The 16,619-nt window shown below is 39.4% G+C and overlaps 1 protein-coding gene across 1 annotated transcript in view; it reads left to right on the forward strand.

Moving 5' to 3' along the window:
- MCM8 (minichromosome maintenance 8 homologous recombination repair factor) overlaps positions 1-16,619 on the forward strand; it is a 45,489-nt gene that overhangs the window by 16,895 nt on the left and 11,975 nt on the right. Inside the window, exons 9-13 of the mRNA XM_047069649.1 lie at positions 6,891-7,042; positions 7,289-7,484; positions 10,621-10,651; positions 11,413-11,553; positions 14,797-14,938. Of these exons, the coding sequence (XP_046925605.1) occupies positions 6,891-7,042; positions 7,289-7,484; positions 10,621-10,651; positions 11,413-11,553; positions 14,797-14,938 (662 nt within the window). The remainder of the gene's footprint in view (positions 1-6,890; positions 7,043-7,288; positions 7,485-10,620; positions 10,652-11,412; positions 11,554-14,796; positions 14,939-16,619) is intronic.

Raw genomic sequence — 16,619 nt, forward strand, 5'->3', positions numbered from 1 at the left:
CATGCTCTGTCTCTCTCTGTCCCAAAAATAAATAAATGTTAAAAAAAAAAAAAAAAAAGAAGTGTGCTGTTAATCACCTTCACCTATTTCACCCATCCCCCAAATCCCCTCCCCTCTGGTAGTCAACAGTTCTTTGGAGTTAAGAGTCTGGATTTTGGATTGTCCCTTTTTTTCTTTATTCATTCCCCTCCCAACCCCCCTCCCACCCCCCCAACCCTGTATTCCACATATGTGTGGTATTTGTCTTTCTCTGATTGACTTATTTCACTTAGCATTATACCCTCTAGCTCCATCCATGCTGTTGCAAATGGCAAGAATTCATTATTTTTTATGGCTGTATTTAAGACATACAGCCATCAAATGTGATCTTGTGCTCTTTCAGTGTACAGATGTGCAAAGAAAGTCTGTAGGACTTTCACCACTGAGGGGGTAATGAGGGCCTCAGAGGAGCTCTAAGGTTCATAATAGGATAAGTGCACACAAGATCCAGGGTAATTTAATTATTTGAACAAAATCTCTTTGCTTTCTGGTAAAAATAGCAGACAAGAAAATAGGCTTAAATATTTTAATTAGGTTTGAATGATGATCTCTTGATATTAGGAAATCAAACTTAGAGAGGGATGCCGTTTACATCCTTTTCTTGAATTTTTAAAAGTAAGATGTTGCTAAAGCTCATTTTGAATGAGTTATAGTAAAAATTTATTAGTATGATATTAACTTACATTATTGTTTTATTCTGTCAACATGTAGATCTATAAAATGACTATCTGCCCTAAGCTCTTCCTGCCATTAATAGTAAATTCAATTTCATTTTTTCTGAAACTTAGCTTGGGATGGACATAAAGAATTAAATTATTGTTTCTGAGCTAGTTATTGAAATATCTGAATGAATCAAGGTGAAAGCCTTACAAAGGCCTTGCTATTGAAACAGTCCCAGTTCTGGGGGTTTATCTGTTGAAAACAGTCACAGTATGTGAAGAAATAGCTTGCTGAAAGTATGTTTTCATAGTGTTGATTTTTTTTTTAATCGGGAGCAGCCTAAACATCTGAAGAAAATATTATAAATAAGATGGTACAGAGAATTATTGTATAACCATTAACTATGATGTTGCAGAAGAATATTTTGAAATGACATCAAAAATGTTTACAGTGTTTTTAGTAATAAAGCAGGTCGCAGAATGTTATCTATTGCACATTACTGACTTTGTTTAAAAACATACACTGGTGAACTTTAGCCTCTACTACAAAGCTGTAATCATCAAGACAGCATGGTATTGGCACAAAAACAAACACATAGACCAATGGAATAGAACAGAGACCCCAGAATTGGACCCACAAATGTACGGCCAACTAATCTTTGACAAAGCAGGAAAGAGTATCCAATGGAAAAAGGACAGTCTCTTTAACAAATGTTGCTGGGAGAACTGGACAGCAACATGCAGAAGAATGAAACTAGACCACTTTCTTACACCATTCACAAAAATAAACTCAAAATGGATGAAGGACCTGAATGTGAGACAGGAAACCATCAAAACCCTAGAGGAAAAAGCAGGAAAAAACCTCTTTGACCTCAGCCACAGCAATTTCTTACTTGACACATCTCCAAAGGCAAAGGAATTAAAAGCAAAAATGAACTATTGGGACCTCAGCGAGATGAAAAACTTCTGCCCTGCAAAGGAAACAATCAACAAAACTAAAAGGCAAATAATGGGATGGGAAAAGATATTTGCAAATGACATATTGGATAAAGGGCTAGTATCCAAAATCTATAAAGAAATAACCAAAGTCCAAACCCAAAAAACAAATAATCCAGTGAAGAAATGGACAGCAGACATGAATAGACACTTTTCTAAAGAAGACATCCAGATGGCCAACAGACACATGAAAAGATGCTCAACGTCACTCCCCATCAGGGAAATACAAATCAAACCCACACTGAAATACCACTTCACGCCAGTCAGAGTGGCTAAAATGAACAAATCAGGAGACTACAGATGCTGGAGAGGATGTGGAGAAACAGGAACCCTCTTGCACTGTTGATGGGAATGCAAACTGGTGCAGCTGCTCTGGAAAACAGTGTGGACGTTCCTCAAAAAATTAAAAATAGATCTACCCTATTACCCACCAATAGCACGAGCTAGGAATCTACCCAAGGGATACAGGAGTGCTGATGCATAAGGGCACTTGTACCCCAGTGTTTATGGCAGCACTTCCAACAATAGCCAAATTATGGAAAGAGCCTAAATGTGCTTCAACTGATGAATGGATAAAGAAGATGTGGTTTATATATACAATGGAATACTACTTGGTAATGAGAGAGAATGAAATCTGGCCATTTGTAGCAATGTGGATGGAACTGGAGGATATTATGCTAGGTGAAGTAAGTCAGGCAGAGAAAGATACCACATGTTTTCACTCATAAGTGGATCCTGAGAAACTTAACAGAACCATGGGGGCGGGGAAGGGGGGAAAATGTTACAGAGAGGGAGGGAGGCAAATCAAAAGAGACTCTTAAATACAGAGAACAATCTGAGGGTTGATGGGGGGTGGGGGAGAGGGGAAAGTAGGTGATGGGCATTGAGGAGGGCACCTGTTGGGATGAGCACTGGGTGTTGTATGGAAACCAATTTGACAATAAATTTCATATATTAAGAAAAAAAAAGGAAACCAGTTTGACAATAAATTATATTTAATATAAAAAAAACATACACTGGTGAGAAATACAAACACATGTTGAGAGTATACTGTCTAGGAAGTAAGATTGGAGTAATTGTTATTTTCTTCTTTATGTTTATCTGTGTTTTAATAAGAAAAGTTTAAATGTCTAATTTTTTAGAGCAAGGCATCCTTAGCATGTCGTGTCATTCTGAGACTTCTCATTGCAGTCTGCTAGTGTTTGAGTGTGTATTGAGGGTGAAGGTGCAGGGTTGGTGGTGGTAAAGATGGAGGAGAATCCCGAGTAAGGGTCCTTGCTCTATTTTTATTAGGATCAGGAGGCTTACAAATGTGATGGGAGTGCACAAAGAGACAGTGAAATGATGAACATTAACTCATGGGCGTGAGAGAAATGGGGTTTTGAAGATATGCGGTGTTAGGGGTTTGGGCTAATACAAAACAAAATCCTGGCACCAGGCAGAAGGTTGTTTACAGTAGATGTGAGGCCCCACCTCTGTTTACCTAAACTGGTCTAGGGGACAAGAAAGACAGAGCATGCTACGTCAGGGTCAACAAGGCACCTCTCTTTAGCTAATTAGCTCCTGTCTGGGCAACTTCGCCCTGCAGCAGTCCATAGCCCTATTTACCAGTTTACCTAATTTGTTCCTTCCTTCCTGTGAAAGCAGCTTTCTGCTATTGTACTAAGTTGGGGGGGGGGGCGCGTTTCCACTCTGAACACCTAATCTTTTTAACTCATCCTCATCCTGAGATTCCCTATTCCTATACCTTTGTCCTATATTGGGTCCTTTGCCCCGCTTTACCTATACTGGGGTCTTTGCCCCGTTTACCTAATCTTATTTACCTAAATTGTTTACTCAAACTTGGGTGTGTACATCCTATGGATTTCTAATTCTTTATGCCTTGTTAACCTATCAGTGCAAGCTCAGGGAATTCCTACGCTTATTCCCCACAGAAAAAAGTAATGGTAAAAAGGGAATTTTAAAAGCAAGAGAAAACAAGACAGTTACCTACAAAGGAAACCCCATAAGGCTATCAGCTGATTTTTCAACAGAAACTTTCCAGTCCTATCTTTTTTGAGAGCCACAATTCAACTCACTGTAATTATGAAAGAAGTTTGAGAATTAAAAATAATTGGTAGTAGCCCAAGTGTCCATTGATAGACGAATAGATAACAAAGATGTGGTGTGTGTGTGTGTGTGCGTGCGCGTGCATGTATTTACTCATATAACGGTATGTTACTCAGCCATAAAAATGAATGAGATCTTGCCATTTGCAACAATATGGATAGATCTAGATGGTATAATGGTAATTGAAATAAGACAGAGAAAGAGAAATACCATATAATTTCCCTCATATGTGGAATTTAAGGAAGAAAAAAAAGAACAAAGGAAAAATGAGATAAACGAAAAAACAGACTCTTAACTGTAGGGAACAAACTGATGATTACCAAAAGGGAGGGAGGTAGGAAAATGGGTAAAATATGTGACAAGGATTAAGAATATACTTAATCATGATGAGCACTGAGTAATGTATAGAATTGTTGAATCACTATATTGTATACCTGAAACTAATATAACACTGTGTTATAAATGTATGTTATCTATACTGGAATTGGTAGGGGGGTGGGGTGGGGGGGTGGGGAGCCAGGAACATACCACAAATGCCAGCCTGACAAGTGTTGGGCTTTCAAAGCCATGGTCGGTTTAAAGCTTTTCCCATCATGTGCCAATAAAAATCCTATTGGCCCAGAAGATTTTATGAAGTCACTGTGGAAGCTGTCTAGATGGCCCTGTGGAACAAGAAAATACATGTGCCACTGGCTTCATCAAATGAGCCCCCTCAGTGGTCATTCCCAGGGCCTGGGAGGCCAAGTTGCACTTCCAGGGGCAGATACTGATTCAGTTGGTGAAAAGAAGACAGATAAGAGGCCCTGAGCTACTGGTCTCTTGCTGTACAATTAAACTGGAATATGAGTGTGGCAAAAAAAAAAAAAAAAAAAGTTTTAAGGTAATGCATGTAAATGTTTTTAAAAACTCAATCAATAGGGGTGCCTGGGTGACTCGGTTGGTTGAGCATTTGACTCTTGATTTCAGCCCAGGTCATTATCCCAGGGTTGTGGGATTGAGCCTCACATTGGGCTCCACACTGAGCGTGGAGTCTGCTTAAGATTCTCTCTCTCTCCCTCTGGCCCAATCCCCTGCTTGCATGCTCTTGCTCTCTCTAAAAAAACAAAAAACAGAAAACCTTCAATCAGTATAGAAGGCCACAGTTCCCACAATTTCTCGTCTTATACAGAATTTAGATGACACCCTTGTATGCCTTCCTTCCTTCACTTTACTCACCCACTTTCTGTGAATCATGGACGTTAGAGACGATATGCTCGCTTTTACTTCTCAACTATGATGTTAATTTTACATTGTCAAGAGTTATTTCTGTTTTCCTATCATAACTGTCTTCTTTGTTTATAGTTTATATCTAACAAAAACAAGAGCATTTACATTTTTATGATCAACTTTGTTCAACAAAGAACCAAGGAAGGTGATCAAATGCTAAGAAAAGGAAATGTAATTTATATCACTGGGATGTGTTTTTCGTGTGTTCTGCCCCTTAAAGGAAATGATCCAAGCATCAAAATCAAAATGAATTCTCTTTCCTTATACTCCCCTAAATTATCCCCTATTTTAATGTGCTTCATGTTTGGACTGTAACTTTGTTATTTAGCACTTTTGAAATCTTTTTGTCTATGGTGTTCTGAAGCAGTGAGAGTACATCTAAATGTGACTTCATCCTGTTTTCTCTGTTTATATATGTTTTTTCTTTTGACGCTCCCAATTAGATACATCCATTGGATTGTTCATCTGTCTTTTAACTTTTTTTCTTTTTAACTTTCATTTTCTAGTTTTCTTTGGCTTTTTCTGGTTTCTCTCCTATTAATATTTGATTTTTAGAAACCTATTTGTAATTTTCCTGATCTCACGCTTATTTTCCAGTAGGTGCCTTTTTATAGGTGCTTATTCTTGTTTTATGGTGTAAGATTTTCTCAAAAACCCTTAGGCAGCTTTTTGTTTGTTTCTAATGCTCTTCTCCTCCCTGAATTATTGCCGTTTCATGATGAAATATCTGATGAGCAATGAGACGTTAGTTGGAGTAGGTAGGGTGGGTTTCCTTTGCCATTTTGTGGATAGGAGTTTCTCCTCATGAGGCTTCCCCCCTGGATAAGAAGGTAGGGATTCCAACTAACAGATTTTACTATGTGAATGTGTTTTTGAATTGCAGTTGGGCTTCTCATATGCCAGAATAAGGAGGCTTTATTCTGGAACTCTGATACCCTCACTAGATGCCATAGCTCCCCACACAGAGTAGATGGATCCATTTCTTTAGCACAGTGCTGTGGTTTTTGCCAAACAGTAAAGCCTGGTTTGCTGGGATGCCCTCATTCTTTCCCTACCCCCATCCACCCACCTACCAAAAAATTATCAACAGTTCTGTGACTTGTCTTTCAGTTGATTTTCCTGTTTCGTTTCAGCCATCCACTCCTACTCTCCATTCCTGCCGACTACAACCTAGAAGCCTCTCAAGGGCTCTGCTGAGAATATTGGCTCCCACTTCTCTTGTACCCTTGTAACTTTTTCCTGTGTGTATTCTGGACTTCATTTTGTTTTATCCATTAATACTTTCCCACTTGCTGTTTTCTAAAATTTCAAGATCTCTTGTTTATCAGTAACACCTCTGCACACCTAAAAACTTCTCTTTATTTAATGACTGCCATTTTGGTGGACATTTTGGAGAGAGGCTAGGCAAGTGTATATACTCATCCCGCCATTCTTTTTAATTTTTTTTTTTAAGTTTATTTTGAGAGAGAGAGAGAGAGAGAGAGAGAGAGAGAGAGAGAGCGAGCAGTGGAGGGGCAAGGAGAGAGGGAGAGAGAGAGAATCCCAAGCAAACTCCACACCAGCAGCACTGAGTGTGATTGGGGCTTGTGATCTGAACCAAAATCAAGGGATGCTTAACTGACTGAGCCACCCAGGTGCCCCTCATCCTGCCATTCTTAATTGGAAACAGCTGAATTAATTTTAGATCCATTATTGAATTTTTTTTTATTTTTACTACTCTGCCCTTTAGCTCAGTACCTTGTGGATTCCAAATAGTTGACATGTTGAAGAAATGACTTAAAGTCAGTACATAAACTGACTGAAAATTGTTTAACTTTTTAGAATCCAGGAGCTGATGTCTGACGATCAGCGAGAAGCTGGTCGGATTCCACGAACAATAGAGTGTGAACTTGTTCATGATCTTGTGGATAGCTGTGTCCCAGGAGACACAGTGACTATTACTGGAGTTGTCAAAGTCTCAAATGCTGAAGAAGGTATGGTATAACGCTTCTCATTTTGATTGTCCCTCAATAATTTGTTAGCAGTCGTCTTTTTTCTTTTTAAGGTACTTTTGAATCTACACTAGTATAGGGAAGGCTTGTTTCTTACACAGGTGAAACTTTTCCTTCAAAATAAAGGTTTATTTGTAGCTTATTGTGCCTTTCTTTTACATGCTATTCAAGTCTTTGTAGGGAAATTGAAAATACCAATTATTGTACTTCATGCTTTGAAATTTACAGGTTCTCGAAATAAGAATGACAAATGCATGTTCCTTTTGTACATTGAAGCAAATTCTGTTAGCAATAGCAAAGGACAGAAAACAAAGACTTCTGAGGATGGGTGTAAGCATGGAGCACTGATGGAGTTTTCACTTAAAGACCTTTATGCCATCCAAGAGATTCAAGCTGAAGAAAACCTGTTTAAACTCATTGTCAAGTATGTATGAGGTTATCCGAAATTTTATTATGTATATGCACCATAGGGGTGCTCTTGGCTACTAGTAAGAAAAAAACTAGTCAAAATGGTTGCAAATTACAATTCACAGGTCAAATCCAGCTAACTGCCAATTTTCATATGGCCCATAAGCTAAGAATGGTTTCTGTATTTTGTAATGGCTGAAAAAAAAAGAATATTTCATGACACACAAAATTATATGAAATTCAAATTTCACTGCCTGTAACTAAACTTTTATTGGAACACAGCCAGAGTCATTCATTTATGTAGAGTCTGGCTGCTTTCCAGCTGCAATGACAGAGCTGAGTAGTTGTAACAGAGAATGGCTCACAGATATTTACTGTCTGTTCCTCTGTAGAAAAGTTTGCTGATTTCTAGTTTTATCCATAAAGAAAATTTATCTCACACAGGAAGTTAGTTACTCAACAGAAGAGTGATGGGACTATGAATTCCAGTCACCTCAATTAGTGGTATGTCAGGGGTTGTTTGTTTACTTTAAAAAAATTTTTTTTTCCAACGTTTATTTATTTTTGGGAGAGAGAGAGACAGAGCATGAACGGGGGAGGGGCAGAGAGAGAGGGAGACACAGAATCGGAAACAGGCTCCAGGCTCTGAGCCATCAGCCCAGAGCCAGATGCGGGGCTCGAACTCACGGACCGCGAGATCGTGACGTGGCTGAAGTCGGACGCTTAACCCACTGCGCCACCCAGGCGCCCCATGTTTGTTTACTTTTAAAAAGGAAGAAAGATATCACATAGAAGTCACTTACTTCAATAAGTATTTCATAATATTCTTTTATTTCCATGTTTTTGCCATGTAATAGAGAAGAAGCAAAGTAGAAGCATTTTTGCTTTAGTGGTTAAGAGGTTTTTTTGTTTTGTTTTTTTTAAGATAAATCTAAGTTAGAATCCTTCTTCAACCACTTAACTTCCAGTGTGGTTGGAAGCATGTTACTTATTATCTCCTTGATTTTTATCTTCCTAAAATAGAAATAATAATTCCTGTCTCAGAAGGTTGTACCAAAGATTAAATGAAATTCAATAATATATTTAATTTAATTAACACAACATGCTGTTATTTTAAAACATTGACAATTTTTTGGACAATTTTGAAGAAACAGAAGAAACAAGAGAGACTGAAAATTGGATATATCTAAGGGTGGTGAAGATCTGAGATTTGAAATGCGTTGCATTTTCCTTCACCTAGGCTTAGGACACTTTAGAGAATTTGACTCTTTTTGCCTTGAATATGTTAATTAACCGACTAAGAAAAGTATGCAGTTCCTCAGGGGATTCTTTGTCCCTAAACCCTCAGAGACTTCCTGTGAATAGGTAGCCATCCAGACCCACCCTGGGAGAGAAGGTACTCTGAGCTGAAGTGGGGGTGTGATCTGCGGATCAGTGACTGTGTGGTGTGTGGGCTCTGAGCAGACGGGGAGGAGTAACCTGGTTGAAGATCAAAACACCTCTTCAATTGGTTCCTCTTACCCATTATAAATAACAAATGTTTGCAGTGGTCCTTCTGCTACACTTAACTTACAGAAAGGTTTTCTTCCCACAGGTTGCTTTTACCCTTCAGTTCTAAATTTGTAATTTCAGCATCAAAAACCAGAAGTTTTCATTTGTTAACCTTGCAGGGGTTGACAAATTAGGCAGGCTACCTGGTTTTGTAAACAAAGTTTTACTGGAACACATCCCTGTCCATTCATCTACACATTGCTTTCACACAAGTTGAGTCGTTGTGACCCAGACAGTAAAATTGAAAAGACACAGTTTCTGGCCCTTTAAGGAAAAGTTTGTCTACCTTCGTTAGAGTAACAAGTAGAAGACCATGAAAGCAGAATGCAGAAGACAGTGGAAGGTTATGTTTTAGTTTAGGTTCCTTCAGAAGCAATGATTTGGGTAAGCATTTATTTGGGAGGTGATCCCAGAAATACTGGTAAGGGAATGGGGGAGTGAGAGAAAGGATGGTAGTGTATGGTGCCTCAATGAGGAGGTTACTATAAGCATCCGGGGCTTAATCCTCTTGAGACCTCGAGATACTAGACAGTGTAGAACTAGCCTCAGTATTTTTCTATCCAAGGGCCTAGATTTGGGGCTACTCTTGGAATATTCTATAACCCAGCACTTTCAGCCTGTCCAGCCTGCCTGCTGCTGATGCTTTTGCAGCCGGAGAAAGCCCTTCAGCAGACAGGTGGAGGTGTGTGGTCAGAAGCTAGCAGTAATTATGTGGGAACATACTTAACAGTGAGCACCAGGGGGATGTGGCAGGACAGCAACTTCTGTGTTTACATGTATTAAAAGGGATAATGATTTATACTTAACTCCTGGTTACATCTCTTCCACTCTGGCCTTTTCTGTGTGACCCTTGTTTTTACAACTGGTAAATGTAGATATACCTCTTTGTAGTCATATATGGTCTTATTCTGATCCTTTGAGTTGAGCTGAAAAAATGAAATTTTATCTCCTCTTAAAGTATTATTTACTCAATTCACCCATTAGTCTTCTTTCCGTGACTTGGCTACACAGCTGCCTATTCATGTAAAATGCAATATAATTCTGTATCCTAAAGTAGAAGACCATGATTATGATGTGTTAAAGGCTGGAGATGGATCAACCATATATTTGGTTACTTTAAAATGCTTTGCGGAGTGCCTGGGTGGCTCAGTTGGTTAAGTGTCCAACTCTTGATTTCAGCCCAGGTCATGATCTCGTGGTTCTAAGATCAAGCCTGCATTGGGCTCTATGCTGGGCATGGAGCCTGCCTGAGATTCTCTCTCTCCCTCCCCAACTGCTCCTCCCCTCCTTGCACACACACTCTCTTAAAAAAATAATAAATACAATAAAAATAAATTTAAAAAAATAAATGCTTTGCAAGTATCCTGTCTCCCTTCCACAGGCACAGTTTTTAAAGCATTCTTCCCTTTATGGATTAACCAAGAACTTTGAGAAATTTACTGGTAGAATAAAATGTCTTGGGTTGTTTGAGGGATGTAAACTATATGTTTGTCTTTATTTTTTTATGCTAAATAAACCAAGTTAAGTAAGTTGTAAAGTAGATCCTCTAATGGATTGATGAAGTGAAAATAAGAATTTCTAAGTTGTATTTTGTTTTTCAGCTCACTTTGCCCTGTCATTTTTGGTCATGAAGTAAGTATTTTACTTTATCTTTATCCAAAAATACATAAAGTTGGCAAAAAAAAATAGCTAATTTCTGTTAGCCAGATGTTTGTATTTTATTTTATTTTTTTTTAATTTTTTTTTAACGTTTATTTATTTTTGAGACAGAGAGAGACAGAGCATGAATGGGGGAGGGGCAGAGAGAGAGGGAGACACAGAATTGGAAGCAGGCTCCAGGCTCTGAGCCATCAGCCCAGAGCCCAACTCGGGGCTCGAACTCACGGACCGTGAGATCGTGACCTGAGCTGAAGTCGGACGCTTAACCGACTGAGTCACTCAGGCGCCCCAGATGTTTGTATTTTAATAGATCATTATTCTCCAGAAATGAATGATGTGAAAGGCAAACTACAGCTTCTTGTAATAACAAGCTACTTACTAATTCAAGCTGATAGGAATGAGGTTCTTTAAAGTGACTTTAGGTGTAAAGTATTAAAGCAGAAGCTAACAAATATTTCCCAGTTTTGTGGAGTAGATTCATGCTTTGCAAGGTAGGTCTTTACTCAGTAAAGATACCTCTTTGATTTTATGTGCTTCCTACCTTTTGCTTTTTAATCATTTGCATTATGGAAGTTTATATTTTAATTTCCTTAGGAAAAAAAGTAAAGTTCAATCATGCTTTTAAAAAAAAAACTCAAATAAATGTAAATACAGAGGGAAGAACATCCCTTTTTTGCTAGTCATCTTTATGTTTTTCTTACTTTGGGGGTCCCCCCTCTTCTTTCACACTTGAGCTTGTTAAAGCAGGCTTGGCATTAGCACTCTTTGGAGGAAGCCAAAAATATGCAGATGACAAAAACAGAATTCCAATTCGAGGAGATCCACATGTCCTTGTTGTTGGAGATCCAGGCTTGGGAAAGAGTCAGATGCTACAGGTAGGAAATCAATCATCTCGTATTTAATGTATTCCTTATAAAATGTGTGACTGATTCACAAGTGAATTTTCTCAAAGCATGCAGTGTTTGTGTTCTAGAGGATATAGTTGGTCTGCTGGTATAAGTGAATTGGGGTTTATGTGAGTAAGATGTCACTTCTATCTGGCCATCCTTTCAAATTGAGTCAGTCTCTGTCACACAGGCTGTTGCAGGCATGCTGGTCTATTGAGATGTTACCTATTGTGAAATGTTAACCATTTCTCTAACCCCCTGCTTTTTTTGCATGGTATCAGTTTTGGTAGTCTTTTTTGTTGTGGCTTCACCTATGAACAGAATAGTTTGTGTAAGTAAAGAGCAGGGAAGCAGGGTCACACATTCTCTGATCACACAACTACATAAACAGTGTATTGAGCTTAAGGAACAGTGTGATAAAGGTAAGAGATCTGTCTCTATACATCTTCACTGCTCTGAGTTTAAAGCAAGGCAACTTCTGTGAAAAACTTCTTGTTGGTCCCCAAGAAGATTCTGCCTGTGCCAATCAGAGCCTAGTGGTTCTCCCCATCAGGGCTTATGATGGTCCTAGAAGGCTCTGCTTGTTGGAATGCTTGTGGTTGCATTTGAGTGACACCTGGTAAGTCAGCCATAATGTCATAATGTCCTTTTTGAGAATGCCCATGTGTCCCCATTCCTCACCACCACCCCCAGTGTAGAAAAATGTGACCAGACCAGGGGTCTCTTTGCTAAGTTGTAGTCCTGTGGCTACTGCATCTTTGTCCAGGGGTCGGAACCTTGGTTGCATATCAGAATCACCTTTGGAACTCTTTGAAAATCCTGGGGCCTGCCTAGTCCAACTGAATTAAGAGTGTCTGGATTAGGGTCCTAGTGTCTGTGTGCAGATGACCCACCGCAGGTGATTGTGCTGTGCAGCAACCAGGATTGAGAACGACTTTGATGTCATCATTGCATTATAAACCCACTGTCCTTCACATCAGAATCATTATGTATTCCCTATGTTTGATTGTTACATCAGCCATCATTTTAATTCCTAAGCTGACATTTCATCTATGTTTCCATGTTCCTTTGGACCAACTGGGCCTACTTTAAAAAAAAAAACAAAAACAACTCTGTCCTGAGCCCTTGCTAGAAACCTGACAGCAGAGACACAGCACCTAGTTTTAGGGGAAACAGTTGATGATAAAAATAAAAACAGGATACCTAGCCAGATTATGCATGTAAAAGGTCCATGTGTGGACCTGAATTGTTACAGCTTTCTTTTCTGTCTTTTATATCATTGTGTACATAGCGAATTAGTGTATTATAGGTAGAAGCCTGGTTAACTTCCACAGTGGCTAGTTATCTATACAAATAAATCTTACAGCTTATACATTTTGCTTATGGTGTATAAAAGTTCCATTTTTCTCTCTTACTCCTTTTTATCCCCCTCTTACTCCTTTTTTATTTAAGAAATAGATCTTAGCAGATAATGGTTTCAGAATACATTTAATGGTACCGAAAAAAATTTAATACTAAGAAATGGCATCGGCAACTTTTCATGGTTTTTAGACCTGGAATAATGCCTTTTAAACCATGGGCTCAATTTAAAAATAGAAGCTGTAATGTTGGTGGAAATTAAATGTTGTAAACAGAGGAGGGTATTTGGATGTAAGTCTTCTAGCCCTGCTCAACCAGTTTTTAAAAATTAGGCTAATACTAACAGTCATCATCTACTTTATATTTTTAATCCTCTTTTCCTCTGACCATTTAGTAAGCCATCATCATCCTCTCAGACTAATAAGGGATTACAAATAACAAAAATAATGAGGGGCGCCTGGGTGGCTCAGGTGGTTAAGCATCCATCAGCTCAGGTCATGATCTCAATGGTGGTGGGATTGAGCCCCCACATCAGGCTCCGTGCTGAGAGCCTGCTTAGGATTCTCTCTCTCTCTCTCTCTCTCTCTCTCTCTCTCTCTCTCTCTGCCCTTCCCTTGCTCACACTCTCAGAATAAACATTTTTTAAAAATGATAGCTACTGTTTATAAGCTAGATATCATAGGGTCCCTTGGGTTGGGCACTGCACATGTCCAGAGCACACTATCAACATAGCAGTGTGAGCATTGTCTCCTGTGGTTATGCAGTGCACAACACGCACAGTGGCCTTGCATTGGGCACTTACTGTGTGCCAGGTACCAGATTTAAGTGGCTTATATACAAAATCTCATTTATTCCTCAGGGATATATGTGATTAAACAAGGAAGCTGAGGCTCAGAGAGATCTGAGAGCAGCATAGCCGGTACATGGTAGAGCCAAAATTTAAACAGGTTTTCTTGGGGCACCTGGGTGGCTCAGTCAGTTAAGCATCTGACTCTTGACCTCAGCTCAGTTCATGATCTCAGGGTCATGAGTTCAGGCCCCATGTTGGGGCCTAGGCGTAGAGCTTGCTTTAAGAAGAAGAATAACAACAAAAACCCAGGTCTGCTTGACTCTGGAGGTCCACACTTTTAACTCTTGTGTTATTTAATCACTTTTCTGACCTGCTGTAGCTTGTTTACTCAGGTGAGCATTATTGAGCCACTTTATTACCTGATGTATAAAGAAGCATTGAAGCCTTTGAAATTAAAATTGGTACTCATGTGTTTTCTGTTTGAACTTGAAAACGAAGCATAAAATGAAGTTGTATAATATTCACATGACCACAGTCATCAGAGGCAGGCTGCCTGGATTTGATTGAATCCTCACCTCCCACCTTCATAGCTACTGTGAGTTAGTGTATGCAGGGCTTGGTTTCTACGTGATTAAGTGGGGATGTAATAATGCCTTCCTACCTCACTACTGTGGTAGTGAAGGTTGTATAGTAAAACTGTTAGAAGAATACCTGGCAGGGATGCCTGGGTGGCTCAGTCGATTAAGCGTCCGACCTTGAATTTTGTTCAGGTCATGATCTCATGGTTCATGAGATCAAGCCCTGCATCAGGTTCTGTGCTGACAGTGCAGAGCCTTCTTGGGATTCTCTCTCTCTCCTTCTCTCTCTGCCTCTCCCCTGCTCGTGCTTTCTCTCTGTCTCCCTCCCTCCCTCTCTTTCTCTCTCTCTCTCTCTCTCTCTCTCTGTCTCTCTCTCTCTCCCTCAAAAATAAATAAATAAACTTAAGCCAAAAGAATATCTGGCATATAGCTGATATTTGTAAGCAGTTACTATTTGTTTTTCTTTTACTTTGGTTGATTCTCTTAAACCTTTTGTTTCCTTAGGCAGTATGCAATGTTGCTCCACGTGGTGTGTATGTTTGTGGTAATACCACAACCACCTCTGGTTTGACTGTAACTCTTTCAAAAGATAGTTGCTCTGGAGATTTTGCTTTGGAAGCTGGTGCCCTTGTACTTGGTGATCAAGGTAAGAGACCAAACTCTCCACTGTTTACAACATTTAATTTTTCACTAATATTACAGCTTCTATTTTTAAATTGAGCCAAGGGTTTTAAAGGTATTATTCCAGATCTAAATAATTAGTAATTCTGGGGCTTTTGGGTTTTTTTTTTTTTAAGTCTTTTCCAGTTCATTTCTTTACATTCTGTTCAAGACGCATTTGGACAGCACTGTATTGACCAGTGAGTTGAGAATGAGTGCCAGAAAAAAATAACCGGAAATGCAGTTTACGCTGCGGAATTGAAACTGGTACTTAATGTCATTCATTGTCAGAATCTTGCGATAGACACAATTATATATCAAGTCAGTCAAGTCAAATAGGTATAGATAACTCCTTGCACTTCCCATTTCATATCAACCATCACAATTGTTTAAAAGCCTGTTTTAAAGCTTTACATCAAGCTCCCTGTGGGGTGGAATATGGTTATCTGTTGACTGCCACATTTATCTTGTCTAATACATAGGTGCATAGTAAGTACTTGCTGAATGCATTACTATTACTTAGTTCAGAATACTTCGAGATGCCTTGGAACTGAAAATAAGGTAAATGTTATTATCCTTTACTCTCAGAGGACTTACAAATAAGAATTTAGACTATTACATTATAATTAGAATTTTGCTGTTTTTTAACCCATCTCATTGGATGTTTGTCAGGATTTGATGGAGAGTTTATAAGAAATCCAGTTGGAGGGCTTAGCAAGAAGGGATCTCTGATTAAGCATTGCTACCTAAGTTTCTCTTTGTGATGCTGTAACTCTATTGGAAACATGTTCCTATGTATGTGTCAGGCAGTGCCCAGATTCCAGTCCAGTCAAGCCCATTCATTCCTTTGTTTGCTGGTGACCTCCACATTTCTGAATCCAGATCCTATCAGCAGCCCCCACCCACCCCCTTCCTTAATACTTTACCTGCTTGGTTTCCAGGACACTCTACTCTTCTGGTTTTCTTACTTCATTAACTGTTCCTTCTCAGTCTTGGTCTTTATCTCCCCAACCTTAACTGGTTGGCACCTCCAGGTGCTTAGGTTTTGTTTTTTTTTTTTATTTTTAAAAATTTTTTTTTTTTTCAACGTTTATTTATTTTTGGGACAGAGAGAGACAGAGCATGAACGGGGGAGGGGCAGAGAGAGAGGGAGACACAGAATCGGAAACAGGCTCCAGGCTCCGAGCCATCAGCCCAGAGCCTGACGCGGGGCTCGAACTCACGGACCGCAAGATCGTGACCTGGCTGAAGTCGGACGCTTAACCGACTGCGCCACCCAGGCGCCCCCAGGTGCTTAGGTTTTGTAACCTGTTTTCTTCTTAGTCTATGTTACCTTCTCAATGATCTTATCTAGTCTCATGGCTTTGCCTACCTGTATGCCGAAAATTTCCAAATTTATATCTCTTCTTCCTTGAACTCCAGGCACATCTTTTTTTTTTTTTTTTTTAGAGAGATAGAGAGAGAGAGAGAGGGAGGGAGGGAGAGAGAGCATGAGCAAGCGCAAGCAGGGGAGGGGTAGAGGGAGAGAGAAAATCTTAAGCAGTCTCCATGCCCTAACTCGGGGCTCAATCTCACAAAATCAAGAGTTGGATGCTTAACTGAGCCAAAATCAAGAGTTGGATGCTTAACTGACTGAGCCATCTAGACACCCCCAGGCACATATTTCT

This window comes from Lynx rufus, unplaced genomic scaffold (assembly GCF_022079265.1).
Source record: "Lynx rufus isolate CCGP_SWC_20201006 ecotype Redwood Valley unplaced genomic scaffold, mLynRuf1.p SCAF_8, whole genome shotgun sequence".
NCBI lineage: Eukaryota > Metazoa > Chordata > Mammalia > Carnivora > Felidae > Lynx > Lynx rufus.